At 38.6% G+C, this 14,132-nt stretch overlaps 3 protein-coding genes across 10 annotated transcripts; 2 read left to right on the top strand and 1 right to left on the bottom strand.

Moving 5' to 3' along the window:
* The first annotated feature begins 345 nt into the window (after positions 1-345).
* On the top strand, positions 346-2,791 carry LOC117652140 (translocating chain-associated membrane protein 1). Its single transcript, XM_034396812.1, has 8 exons — positions 346-565; positions 1,103-1,294; positions 1,383-1,498; positions 1,583-1,798; positions 1,925-2,034; positions 2,129-2,276; positions 2,366-2,526; positions 2,610-2,791. The coding sequence occupies exons 1-8, from the start codon at positions 431-433 to the stop codon at positions 2,693-2,695; spliced, it is 1,164 nt and encodes a 387-aa protein (XP_034252703.1). The 5' UTR covers positions 346-430; the 3' UTR covers positions 2,696-2,791.
* Positions 2,792-2,845: 54 nt separating this feature from the next.
* LOC117652139 (ATP-dependent 6-phosphofructokinase) lies at positions 2,846-12,370 on the bottom strand. Of its 8 annotated transcripts, none has more exons than XM_034396803.1 (19): positions 12,241-12,370; positions 11,272-11,387; positions 10,966-11,117; positions 10,355-10,544; positions 10,070-10,280; positions 9,692-9,800; positions 8,014-8,202; positions 7,654-7,932; positions 7,140-7,154; positions 6,981-7,001; positions 6,526-6,672; positions 6,297-6,455; positions 6,069-6,221; positions 5,893-5,992; positions 5,698-5,824; positions 5,517-5,614; positions 5,210-5,432; positions 4,663-4,807; positions 4,235-4,368 (listed from the first exon to the last, which is right to left on the bottom strand). In XM_034396803.1, the coding sequence occupies exons 2-18, from the start codon at positions 11,360-11,362 to the stop codon at positions 4,663-4,665; spliced, it is 2,409 nt and encodes an 802-aa protein (XP_034252694.1). In that variant the 5' UTR covers positions 11,363-11,387; positions 12,241-12,370; the 3' UTR covers positions 4,235-4,368. The 8 variants fall into 8 exon arrangements, with proteins under 8 accessions (XP_034252698.1, XP_034252701.1, XP_034252702.1 ...); XM_034396805.1 differs by lacking the exon at positions 9,692-9,800 and adding an exon at positions 8,899-9,007; XM_034396806.1 differs by lacking the exon at positions 12,241-12,370 and adding an exon at positions 12,150-12,218.
* Positions 12,358-13,987, top strand: LOC117652143 (ER membrane protein complex subunit 6). Its single transcript, XM_034396814.1, has 5 exons — positions 12,358-12,506; positions 12,801-12,961; positions 13,032-13,124; positions 13,255-13,274; positions 13,395-13,987. Exons 1-5 carry the CDS (start codon positions 12,464-12,466, stop codon positions 13,423-13,425), a joined length of 348 nt encoding a protein of 115 aa, XP_034252705.1. The 5' UTR covers positions 12,358-12,463; the 3' UTR covers positions 13,426-13,987.
* Positions 13,988-14,132: the final 145 nt, after the last annotated feature.

Raw genomic sequence — 14,132 nt, 5'->3', positions numbered from 1 at the left:
CCGGCTGTGCGTGCGAGTGCGACGGAGACCGCGGCTGACTCGAGCAGTGCCGAGTCCGGCCTGTCGGCCTATCGCGTGGCGCTGACGCTACGCGTGGCGGCGCGCGCCCTCGTTCAAAATCGACTCTGCCAAGAAGAGGTGTTTCTGCGAAACGCAGACACCTATTCACACCTAGATTGTCGAACTTCGTTCTCCGCGTAGCACAGTATTTTACTGTATGTCTTTCTTCTCGCGTTGGGCCCCATATTCTGGTGACCTGATAAATATTTGGTCTTGCGCTCCACCAGCGTGGTACGCAACACCGGTTCTCGCCACGAAGTGTACTGTTGGCATTTTTGCTGGCAGGGCACTTTGGTGCAGGACTCCGACTCCGGCCCAGCTCACACCAGCTGGCGTCTGCTTCTACCTCGGATTGGAAGAAAGACGCCCAATGCATAAAATGCCTATCAAACCTAGAAAAGCGTCCAAAAGTCCAGCAATACTCAGTCATGAGTTTTTCATTCAAAATCACCCGGACATCGTGTCCTGTATCGCGATGGTGTTTATCATTGGTCTGATGATCCAGGTAAGTTGACTTCTTTCACTCGCTGCAAAACGTAAACAGACTTGCGTATGGGAGGCAGATTTAGATAAGTACTCGGAATGTCAGCCTTTGTCAAACAATCACGCCCACCCTTGCTCATTTTAAACACGTGATAGTGAATGTCCAGCTGTGAAAGCACCGGCCTGTTGCCGGTTCGCCCCTCAATATTGTAGACGTCACATAACCTCTGAACATATGTAACGGTATTGGCCCTTTAAATATTAGTGCTTGACCTCTAGGTGATACATGTTCAGCACGAGAACCTAGCCATGTCAAGAATGTTTGTTTTGTTCTTTTCCCTACTGTGTCTGAAGTGAGACCCTCCAATTGTGTAAGTCCAAATTGGTTTTCTACAAACATCTGTGTACGATGAATGTCAGTATAGTTACAAAGTAATAAACGTACCTCCTGTGATCACAAATTGTTTCCCCCCAAATTTCAATTTAACATTTTGCTATCTTCTTGGAGGTGAATCAAAGAGAAACGGTTTTAATCCTTAGGCCTGTCTTTTCTGTCCAGGCTACATCATCTCTGGCTTTCACCTTCATCGGAATCCACCACAATGTCACACAGTCACCAGAGTTCCAAGATCCCAATGATGGGCCTTTGGATGTTTTGTACACCTATGGTATCAAGGATCTTTGCACAATTTTCTACTACTGCCTTATCTGCATTATTATGCATGCCATCCTCCAGGAATACTTCCTCGACGTATGTACATTCTCAACGCAAATTTGATGTTTATTATTATGTTTTTATTACGTACACCTTGCTCAATGTGATTCCATTTTTATTACAGAAAGTCACCAAGAAGTTGCACCTTTCCAAGGCCAAGCACAGCAAGTTTAATGAATCTGGTCAACTTTTGGTTTTCTACCTCATTTCTATTGTTTGGGGTATTGACATCATCTTAAGGTAAATGCATCGTCCATTAAATTATTTTTATTGATCGAAATTTGGGAACTGTGTACAACTTCTCATGATAATTTCCTGTTCCAGGCAAAACCTGTTGCTCAATGTCACTTCTCTCTGGGAAGGATATCCTCACTCCACTATGATGTTCACTTTTAAGTTCTATTTTATTGTGCAACTCTCATATTGGGTGCACTGCTTCCCTGAGTTATACTTCCAGAAGGTTAAGCGTGAGGAGATGTCCGAACACATTCAGACCGCTACCTTGGGCATTGTTGCTATTTCTGCCATTTATCTGTTGAAGTGAGTAAAATCACCTGTTGTTAGCTGTATCGTAATTTTCTCACAAAGATGCATGTATGTATCGAATCAAAATTTTTCTTTATCATATTTTTCTTTCTTTACTTTTTTTTTCACGATTTCTTTTAGCCTAAACCGAGTTGGTATTTGCTTGTTGACCCTCCACTACATGTCTGAAGCTTTGTACCATGTTGCTCGTATTGTAGATTATCTTGACAAAGATGATAATGGTTCCAAAGGTAATAGCAAAATTAGAAAGTCGTTTATTCATTGCTTAAGATTTCTCTACATGCTGTAATTAAATTGCCACTGTCCTTTTAATTTGCTCTTTAGGTACCCACATGGCTTCTAACAGTATGTTCGTCTTAGTTCGTCTGGGCTCAATAATTTTGTCTGTCCTTACCTTCTGGTATGGCCTTGCTCTAAGTGACAACCAGATTATTAATGTGGCAGAGGGGAACTTCAACACTAAGACTGTCAGGTAATATTTTATGAACATGATAATATCGTCATGAACATTTAATCTGGTCTCCTCTTCAACTGTGTTCAATCATTCTGTTTTAATCGCAGGTTGAGTGTTCTTGCTAGCATTTGTGCTATTCAAGCGTATTTCATGTGGAACTTCATCACGGAACAGCTTCAGCAAATGCGTGAACAAAAAGCACTTGATGCTTCCAGCAAGCCAAAGGCGAAAATCGATAAGAAGACTGTGAAGAAAATTAAGAAAGAAGGTATGCTTCAGTTTCAGTAAAAGGAGTGACAAGAAAATGACTCATTTAAATTTTTGACTCATTGATAATTTTTATTTCTACAGAAAAAAGAGAAGATGATGATTTGCCTGAAGTGGACCAAAACACTAAGAAAACTTTAAGGACAAGAGCAGCCGCTAAGGCTAAGTAATTGATGCTTCCATCCCTGTATTTTCATTTATTTATAAAAGACTTGATCAGTTTCTAACTGGCATTTTTGAGATTAAATGGTGTTTTTAATATTGTTTATCTGCGTTTTCTGTATGCTGTGTAATGTGCAGGCAAAAAATAATGTACACTGTTCAGCTCAATATTTTCAATTTTATTGAGCATAAACTCTCCAAAAATCGAACACTTTCATAATTTCACAGAGTGAAGACTGGGGAGCCAGCCCCCTGTTGCAACCAAGTAGAGGTAGATTCCATCTCATTGGCTGATTTTTGGCTGACAAGCAACTAAAATCTTATTTATTTGTCAACTAACTGTATATTTTACACAAATCACTAAACACAGATTAGGTACAAGTTGCATCAAAGCGGCTCCTCAATACTGCTAATTTAAATCAGAAGATGCCTTCTCTAAAATGGAGATGCCCTTTTCAAATGAGACTAGACAAACACATTTACAACCATCTGACCACTTCAGTTTGAACTTCTTTCAATACATGACTCAACCGCCGCACAACTTGAGCTGGAGGAAATGTTTACTTGTTAGGATATACACAAGGTAGTCACTACAATAAAAATACAGTATATGGCAGAATACACCACTCATTTACTTCATCTTAGCTAAATTTTTGCTACACCAAGCGAATCCTTCAGTGGATGCTGATCATCAAATTACAGGATGTGTAATCCCCAGATTATACCAAATGAACTATGAGACTTCATATTTGATTTATTGGTTACTTATGGAGAATTAAATGGCAAAATTAAAGCTAAAAGAATAATATCACACTAATATCAAAAAAATAAAGACATCTGTCACTCAACAAAAATAAAGTTCATACTAAACAAAAAGATTCTCAAACAACTGTTTATGAAAATAAAATTCAATAAAATTTATTTTAAAACAAAGACATTTTACAACATTGGAGGAAATTAATAAAGTGATAGGAGAAAAGTGCAATTGATCTATAAGATTGATTAAAACAAAAAATACAAAATCCAATCTAGCAGAGAACACACAAGAGAGATGGCATTCAACAGTGACTAAAGGCACTTCATGCTCACATGTTAAACCATTGGCCAGTGCCACATTTCAAAATTGGTAATACTAGTAAAAGGGTCACATCAAGAAGGCAAAAAGTGAAGCAAATGGGCAAAAGCACTAAGACTGACTTCACCACAAGATATCCAAAGGCAATTCTTTAAATTTACTTCTTATTAATGATAAAGATTTGGAAGCTTCACTGGGTTGATGGACTAGGCCTGAAATAAATTTATAATAAAAGTCATGCTTTGATTCCACAAACATTGTCTGATGAAACATAACAAGCATTACATCTACTGGGGCGACTACAGACTGACTTACTACGGATGCCACTCATAACAATGTGAAACACAATGTTTCGCAAGGCAAAACACAAAAGATTTCAGAAGGCTAAAATGAAAAATATTTTACATATAATTTAAAATTTATGCATGTTAGGAGTTGAACTATCCCTCAATTTTCTAAAGATATCAAACTACAATTGAATCTGCCTCCGCGCCCTCCTCCACTGTCATATACAATCCTTCCTCTTCATAGGCACTGTCGTGTTTGGCTAGAATCCTCAATAGCGGTCGAAGCTTCAGCCACCACTGAACCTTGGGGATGCGTTGACTGCAACACACAAATAGCCATGTAGTCAGATGTTGTAACAGAAGGAATCATGAACAGATGAACACAATAATTACATTTATAGACAATGACATATACACACAATGATACATTAAGCATTGCTTTCTTAACATGAAAGAAAAGAAAAGTAATGATGAGCAAAAAAAAAGGTTACCAATAGGTTAACTAACAAATTTAAAGTAATAAGTAATCTTAAAACAAAATCAGTTGAATTTATGACACAAAATACGCCACAATGCCATGCAAAAACAAAAAGGGTTCAGTTGTTTCACATGCCTAAATGAAGTGAGTGAGGTCTGTGGGTTTGCCATCTTCTACCGTTATGTACATCCCTTCTTCCACATAAGCACTTTCATGCTTAGCGAGGATGCGGAATAGTGGCCTCAGCTTCAACCACCACTGATTCTGTGGGATACGGTGCCTACAACATACCAATGTGTCATGCAATCACCTCCAAAGCAGTACAATGTGTGCTCAAGTGAATGTGATCATCTAAATCCAACATGCCTCAATCAGCCAATGCATAGTTGTGCATAAAATGATGCTTTACTAACACTTTACAAATGATGAACAGAGAAAAACTAAACTAAGGTCTTATAGTTATCTAAATTATCTACAGAAAAGAAAAATGAACATGGACCTTATTTTTCAAGCATATTGCTGAAGATGCAATTAAAAGTAACATTCAATCTTGCAAATAGCAAGACTGATAAATGATAAAAGCAGTTCATTCAATGATACATGTATAGTTTACCTTTCTTCAAAAAGTACAAGGGTTTCAGGATGTCTAAGGCCATGCTAGTATGATCATAAAATTACTTACTCAAAGTTGGTCCCCGCCTTGAGATCCTGAAGTGGAGTAAATTTGTATTGCCGGCGAACAATACCCATCATAACAGCAGAATCAGGAGAGCTAACATTGATTGAGCCATCCTCACGGCAATGCTGCTTCAACTGACCCACCATCCATTCCACACTCTTTGCTGCCATTTTTGTGCCCATATTACGGTCGAAGGGTGTGGGAGACCCTCCTTGCTGCATATGGCCTGCAAAAAAACAACACCATATCATTTTTAAAAAATACGCAAGCATTTCAAAAATGCATACAAAGAACAACATAAGGAAATTACCAAGTACATTCATACGGGCACTGAACAGTCCCTTGCCTTCTTCAGAGTACAAGCGATAGATGAAATCAGTGTTGTAATTTTCATTACATTTTTCATTCCTGCAAATAAATTTAAATTTTGATAGGTGAATTTTAAGTTGGTCAAGCTAGAGGCCTGCGAAATTTATTATTATTTTATTTACCTCAAAATCAAACCACGTTGAACACCCTCTGCCATTTTAGATGCCATATGGTACACATCTTGCTGAAGATCCTTGATGGAGAATTTCTCCTCATAAATGTATGCAGCATCAGCGCCACCAGCCAAACCTACACACAAGTGGGTGGTTAATTGTATCAACAACATGTTACTTTCTCTTCCACCACTGCCTACTTACCAGCAACAGTAGCCAGATAACCACAATATCCACCCATTGTTTCAATAATGAACACACGCCGCTTGGTACCCTGAGCCGACTGACGAATTCTGTCACAAATCTGGAAGCAAATTGTGATCTCAAAAGTAGACAATCATTTTACGGGCCTTTCGGAGTCAAAATAAGACAAAACTCACCTCTGTGATTTCATTCAGAGCAGTATCGCAGCCTAGTGAAAATTCAGTGCCTGGCACATTATTACTGATGGTTGAAGGGATGATTACAATGGGGATGCAAAACTCAGGATGCTGAGACCGGTTTTCTGTGAGTTGGAGACCAGCTTGGTAGGCCTACAAGCAAAATTAGGTTTTAAGTAAGTCCAACACTCAATTCTAAGACACTTGAATTGAATAGAGAAAACTGACCTCAAAGCCTCCAATAATGAGGAGACCCTGGATTTTGTATTCCTTCAAACGGGCAGCAATCTGGGGCATCCTAGCTCCAGGAAGTGTGCGCTTGGTGCCAAGCATAGCTCCACCTTGTCCAACCCACCCTGTTACATCTGACCAGCCCATCATTTGAACCTGAAATCTTAGAATTCTTAGACAAAAGAACTACAACAGTAAAAGAAAACACTTTTTTTCCCAAACGTACATTGCCAGCTACTAGACCCTCCACACCATCATGAACGCCATAGACTGTGTCACCTCTGTAGATGCAGTTCCGGACAAAGGAGCGAACAGCTGCATTCATACCGCAGGAAGGAGCACCAATATGCATCACGGCTAGAGTGTAGCCTTCCTAAGGTGGCATAAAACATTTTATTAGAAAAAAGAATCAAATAAATTACTTTTAATATATTAGTGTATGCAGGAAGTGCACACATGATTGCTGATGAAAACAGATTACGACACCTAGAGGCCCAGACCCATATTGGTATACACATACAGGGTTCTTAGTTGACTTGAAACAAAACCATGACCTCTTATAGTTCAGATACAGCAAAGGATTTCAGACCACTTAAAAAATTGCTAGACTAACATAGTGTACTTTTTTTTTTGAACAATAAAAAAAACTCTAGAAAAAAGATGTTTTTAAATCTCCCTTACCTGTCCCCACAATGTGTCTTGCTATGAGGAACAGAACAAAAGACATACTTAAAATTGTGTAGTGTGACAATTGAATGGAACCATAAGATAATTTTAGCTCAGACACAAACGCCACCAGACTGTTAACTGGGATGAATAGCCATAAAAATAATACTATACCTTCTTCAATGCAGACTGCAAGCATAGAAAGAGAAGACAAGCATTATAATGACATGCAGAAAGTAAGGTACGATTAGGATTTAAAGCTAGGGATAGGAGGAATGAATTAATCCAGCCCACATCTCAGATAGCTCAGTAAGCCCTGAAAGGGATCCAAAGACCAAGCCTTATTAGTTAAAAAGCAAGGTTCAATGTCTAGAGACATAAGGATGCAGAAGTATCAGAAAAGATAAGACACACGCAGGAAGGAGATATTTCAGATGTAAGAGGTACCTAAAATTATTTCTCCTCAAGCATGTTAGTGCATAAAATTCTAAAAGATCAAGAACATTGTGCATGGACTATGATCATATAGATTTGGTTATAGACTTCCTTTAGTTGTTAGTTTAAGCCATGGAGTAAGCTTTGGGGAGTTTATTTGTACTGCTGTATGACATGCATCAGTCAAGTGTCACTTATGACAGTCCCATTAATACCGATTCAAGTATTTCCCTGAACCATAATAGACACTTACCACCCCACGTCCTGCTTCATCAAAAGCTGTCTTTGGTGGCTTCAGCCGGGTCAGCATCTTGTAGGTTTCCAAGTTGCGGACAAAGCTCCTGCCACGCAGCTGAACAGCCTTCTCCCACTGCTTGTCTGCCATAGCTTTCGCAACAGCCTTGGTCCTCTCCACACATTCCATCAAGGGTAGGCGAACAGCCTGGTTACCATCAAGGGAGACGACACACGCCTCTGTCTCGGGTGTTGCTTCCATCAGAGCCATTACAGCTTCAGCTCCCATACGACATCCCTGCAATATTTTTTATTTCAAGTTAATGACTCTCAGGATGGATGCAATATTAACTCAATATTCTCCACAAACGGAACGTACCAAAACTCGGTCAAATGCACTAGGGCTACCACCTCTCTGCACATGTCCAAGAACTGTAATGCGGGTGTCTTGTTGCAAGTTGTCCACAACAACCTGCTTCACCTTTTCTGCACTGATGGGTTCTCCATCACGATCAATGGCTCCCTCAGCTACAATGATGATATTCAACCGCTGTCCAGCAGAGCGCTCCTAAAGGAAGAAATTGAAACATTGGAAGCACTGCAAGGGAAAACTAGGCTGGATGAGAATACACTGGAAGGGGGCCAGTTATAGAGTAATACTCAGCCACAATTAAAAGAAAAAAGAAAAAAAAGAAGAGGAAGATAACATTTCCTGGAACTGGCTTCCATCATGTATTCTTTACCAGGACTAGTTTGGACATAGTAACTTGGTTGTATAAAGCTCAACATATTTGAGTCTCTTACAAGTCCCGCATATTATACCACCACTTGTGAAGCCAAATCTGTCATCATACATAGGGAATATAAGATATGAATTCATGCACAAGAAGTTTGGGGAGTATAACCAACAGCACAATAGGAAAAACAATCAGGAATGAAACATATTTGCTTCAGTGTGAATAAGTTAAATCCTTTTGTATTGCTGGGGAAAATACAGCAAGCAGAAAAGGGGCATCCATTAGCTGTTAGCCGCTAAATAATCAATTTTACTTTGCAACAATACTGGATCACAAATTGCACACTACAAAGAAAAGGAAAATAAAATAGTACAGGAAAGCATGCAGACAAAGCAAAAAAAAGCTACATAGTACCCAATAAGAACAACGTCCTAACTTCAAAAAATTCTACACCAAAATTTGATTATAGTACTTTAAAAAAGTGACAAAAAGAAAGTTTTGAGAATGGTAAATAAGAAATTGCTTGCCTGGAGCAGTTTTTTGCACATCTTGGTATCCCAACCACGTTCTGGCGGCCATTCAGGAATGAAAACGAAGTCTGCTTCAGAAGCCAGAGCAGCAACCAATGCTAAGTACCTGCGTTCAATGACTTTTTCTTAAAATGCTTGTTCACAAAAAACTTAAAAAACTTAAAAAAAAATATATGGCAGGCATGCAAAGAAATGTTACATCATCATACAATGTTGTCTCACAAATCTTATTGAAATTTCCATTGTAGCTAGCATTCAAAATCTTCTCCTTTGAGAACATGGACACACACTTGAATAATGCTGTACAAGAACCCTCAGACATTGAAAGAGATGATATTCAAGTACGGTCCCTTTTGGTACTGACTATGAAGATGAAGCAATCAAGCAAAACATTCAAAGCATACCAAATTTGCCCAATGGTGTCCCCACGAAAAACATGATCTCGAGCGCCCAGCCAATGCCCTTGGGAAACAATACCTCTATGATAACATTATGTGGTTTCAAATAATAATTGATTCTGGAGATGGCTTTAAAACTTTGGGACAGTAACCTAAGAGGCAAAAACTAGGATGAAATCTTATTGGTTCAAATTTGAGACATAATTATGCAGTGTAAAATTTTGAAGTGACTTAAACCGATGAGAGGGATAAAGAGCATGTGGATAAGGGTAGTCAACAAGCAAACTTCAGGCAGGAACAATGCAATAACTTCTGAGCCTGTTTGGGTTAAAGTCATTCTCTGCAAGTTAAAAGCAAGGCATAACACAGATAGATGACATATGGTCCCTTGCCTGTTCTAACTTGTCACACAGCTTTTTGGGCCAGTCCACAGGTGGAGGGTTTTCGGGGCAAAACACATAGTCCGCTTCAGATGTCAAAGCAGCCACGATTGCAAGATACCTTAATTAGGGTGAACACAGTAATGTCAGTAATTCTAACATTGAATGCTGTGGAGAAGTGACCACAAAGAGAATAATTTTCCAGATTTTTCAGAGGTTTGTTACACTTTATCAAATTAAAACAATAAAATGTGAACCAGTTATGAACATGAACACATAGATAACCCTTGACAAAAGATATCAGGTGTTTTAATGCCCATAAATAGAAGATTTGTTTTTGGTTTGAAGCTGCAATGGAAGCTTGAGATGACAAATTAAAAACTTACTTACCCACAGTGTCTGCCCATAACTTCCATAATAAACGTTCGCTGATGCGAGTAAGCAGTTGACACAATAGCATCAATTGCTTCAATGATGCGGTGAAGAGCTGAGTCAGTACCAATGGTCATGTCTGTGCCACAGAAGTCATTGTCAATGGATCCAACCATACCAGCAATATGGAGGTGCTTGTATTTCTCCCTTTGCTCAGGAGTGATTTGTTCTGCAAGAAAAGTTGTCATGAAATTTAACGCCTTAAAGAAAGGTAATATGATCAAACACAAACCTACACCTTACTTGTAGAAAGAAGCTCATCCAGAAGGCTTTTCCATTCTTGACGGAAAAGATTGGCTCCAGTCAAGGAACCGTCACCACCAATGACAACCAAGTTGGTGATACCACGATCAACTAAATTCTTAGCAGCCTTCAGGCGACCAGGGCGGTCACGGAAATCGGAGCAACGAGCAGAACCAATGACAGTACCTCCCTAAGGATTGAAACCAAATTAATTAATGACACACGGCATTGAGAAAAACTTCTACTTAGAAAACAAAACAATTGTACTATAGAACAGAGGGGAAAAAAAGTTTAATGGCAAGGTGAATTTTTATTATTATGAGATATCAAGTTTCAGTGAAGGGAGGTTGCCCCAAGAGAAAGGTCATTGCCTCTGCCCTTCACATTCCCCTCCATGCTTCCTCCCCTCCCCTCTCAACTCAACTCTATTTACAAGATGCTTGCCAAGTGCTAATAATACCCAAGTACCAAATCAAAGAGGGTTGTTCTCAAGTTGAGACAGAGGTTAGAACAAACAACCATTAAGGCAAAAGATGATGAGCCAGAATCTAAAAGAGATATGCAACAAAAGAAATTTTACTTAAGATGTAAATGAGTAAAAACTTGCTTACTCTGTGGATAATGGATGACACAGAAGACCAGTTGGCCTCCTCAATGTTAGCACCGCCATCAACCATTCCTTGATAACCTTCCTTGATGAAAAACACTTTGCACCCAAGATAAATACCCATGCGAACCACAGCACGCACAGCTGCATTCATACCTAGGAAGCAAACAATGCAGATTGATAAGAGCAAGACCATTGGAAAAGCACAACCAGAAAGAAAGAGCAGATATGGAAGAGCAAATGTGATTAATTATGACAAAATTTATCAAATCAAATGACAGAAAATTATGATAGTTGCATCTTTACGTACCAGGGGAATCACCACCACTGGTGAACACGGCAATACCCTTGCCCTTGTGTGAGCCCTGCTCAATGAAGCGTTGCTTTGGTTCATCATCCATTGTGATTTTTGGTACTTGCAAATCTCTGAAGAAAGAATCAATTAAGTCAAACATAAGATATTGAGAAAGACATGATATGAAACAGGATTCTTACTGGAAGACAAGTATGTCATGTTAGAATAACATATCATTATTTTGTCTCAAAATTTATACATGGTTTAAAAGACAAACTTTTTTCCAGTAAGATACAAGAAACAACAAAGAACTTATCTAATTAATGAGCTGTAATACCAATAATGATGTCATCACATGTAACAAAATCTAATACGCTATATAAAATTTTCATTCAAAGAAAGAGAAAAGAAAAGGTAGAATAGTTGAGTCATATAGTAAATTCTGCCTATGACAGATTGAAAACAGAAGTGACATTTGAGTTGAAGTAGGGGGTGGAAAACCAAATGACAGGAGAGCATCATGAATGAAAGTTGTCATATGTTGATGTAAGATTAAATTTACATAAGTATCAATGATAACTGCGGGTGATTCTATTCAGAATAAGATCACTGCGGCATTAAAGATACCTCACAAAATCTAAATGTAGTAAATGTACAAGTCAAAATGACTGTGACAGTGGGTATACAACATATGTTCGCAGATCTGAAAATTCGATCCACACAAAGGGACGCATTTCGAAGAGCACAAAAATGTGAAATAATGAGAAACACGTTATTTTCTGCTCTTATTATGACCTAAATATTAAGGTTAGGACACCGTGGATGATGTCAATTTGTGACAGTAGCTGCAACTCCCAGTGAATGATTGTGAAGGACATCAACAAAAGTCGAACCTTTGTTACAAACACTATCGTGAGACGTTCAAATAGAACGATACAGAGAGTGCGTTCCCTGAAAAACAGTGCAAATCCAGAATTTACTGACCTTAGATAAAAATGAAGGTGACCTTCTTTCTGCCTCTACCACATTTGATTTTCGGCACCGCCCTCTTCAAGTCGAACAGCTGACCGTGGGCGGAGGCAGAGACACCTGCAGGTGGGTTTCTGTACTAAACGTCGTCCGCTTTAATTTGGAATAGTGATTTGTCAATAATTTTGTTAGAAGGTAGATTGTTTACTTCGCTAGTTGAAGAAATAGTACCTTAAGTATGTGTGCTGGAAGAATTAAAACTGCGCACCGAGGAACAGGAGGTAAATGGTGGCACTGTTGTCAAAACAGTAGTCGGCAATGACGTTAGCAGTCACGTTGTGAGGTTAACAACTTCCTATTTTGTTAACCCTCTCATCAATTTACTTATTGTACACTCACCCCGCTTGCTTTCAGGGTGGAAAATCAATTGTAACCTTTCATAATCACATGCCTGTTTTTCCTTAAGGGTGCATTGAACATTCTTTCATGAGTTTCAATGATCATTTATTTACAAAGTTTTGTCTGCCGTACTTTAATTTACTTTCATTGTCATCCTCTACTTCTCTCTGCAACAGATATCGTCGCCTTCAGTGAAAGTGCTGTTCGAAACAATGCCGCTGTTGTGGAGTATTGCAGAACGTCGATGTCAGCACTATCAGGATCCACCGCTGGGATTCTTGGACTAACAGGATTTCTAGGCTTTGGCTTTTATGTGTTTGCAGTATTTGGTCTCTGGGTAAGTAATAAAAAGAATGACATCCATGTACTCTATGGTTCTGCTTTTCATTTTCTTTTTTTTCTTCCAGTGCTTAATTCTTTTAAAAGCCGGAGTCAGATGGGAGAAATATTTTACCAACCGCCGCTCTCTTTTAACAAATGGATTTCTTGGTGGACTTGTTGTATCCTTTACATGCAACCTAATAAACCAATCTTGTTGGAAGGTTTACAATATTTTTCTGTATTTAATTGTATGAACTATCGTTTAACTGATTTTGAATCTTGTCCTTTCCTTAACAGTTTGTTTCCCAGACCTACATTCTTTTTTGGACGTATCCTTTCTTACATTTTATTTATTTCAAGAATCTAGGTGCTTGGTAAGTAACTTAACTGTTGTTTAAGTGATGACTTAAAGATGGCTTTATCTACGAATTTCCTTGACAAATAACCAGATTTTTATATGGAATGGTGCATGTATACTAGGAAATAAAGACTTTCTCCTTCAGTATTTTCAAGTTGGACTAAGTGCGGTGTGAATTTCTTTTGTCACGGGTGAAGCTTCATCAAAATGAGAGTAGAATCTGATTAAAGTAAACTTCCAACATTTTTACTTTAAGCGGAAGCTACTCTAGACTGTGTATTTGTATTGTGTATGCACTGTGCAAGTGTGCTACCTTTTGTCAATGTACCATGTGTGAATTTCCTTTAACATTTCTTCAAGTTCTTTTGAATCCCATTGCTTTCTCAGTGAGATCTGAGGTCCAAAAGACAGCCAACCACTGTTTACCAATTTGTGATAATTGTGCATGTTGCAGCATTCCATGTTGTTTTATTTCACTGGAAAGCTAAGTTTTTTCGTCTTTTTGTTTTCATGTCACATAACTGAGGGAGCATTGAATTAAGAATCAAATTATATTTACCCTGCATTTCATCCCACATCAACCAATGTCAAATATCGATGCCATGAGACTTTTTATGGTGTTTTTATACTTATATAAAAAATATAATAAAAGTTTATAAATAAATTTTGGCCAAAGTACCCATGTGTGCTGAGTATCATTCTACCATTATCCTACTGTATTTGCTGGAATTCTTGGCATTCTTTGTCTAAAAGATTCGTTGAAGATGCGGCTGAGGGGCTCCGTTGGCGTTCAGTGTGCGTCGACTCGTCCGTGCCGGTGTTGCATATG

This window comes from Thrips palmi, unplaced genomic scaffold (assembly GCF_012932325.1).
Source record: "Thrips palmi isolate BJ-2018 unplaced genomic scaffold, TpBJ-2018v1 HiC_scaffold_7, whole genome shotgun sequence".
NCBI classification, from domain to species: Eukaryota; Metazoa; Arthropoda; class Insecta; order Thysanoptera; family Thripidae; genus Thrips; species Thrips palmi.
Note: the sequence above shows the minus strand (reverse complement) of the source record. Positions and strands in the feature narration are given on the sequence as shown.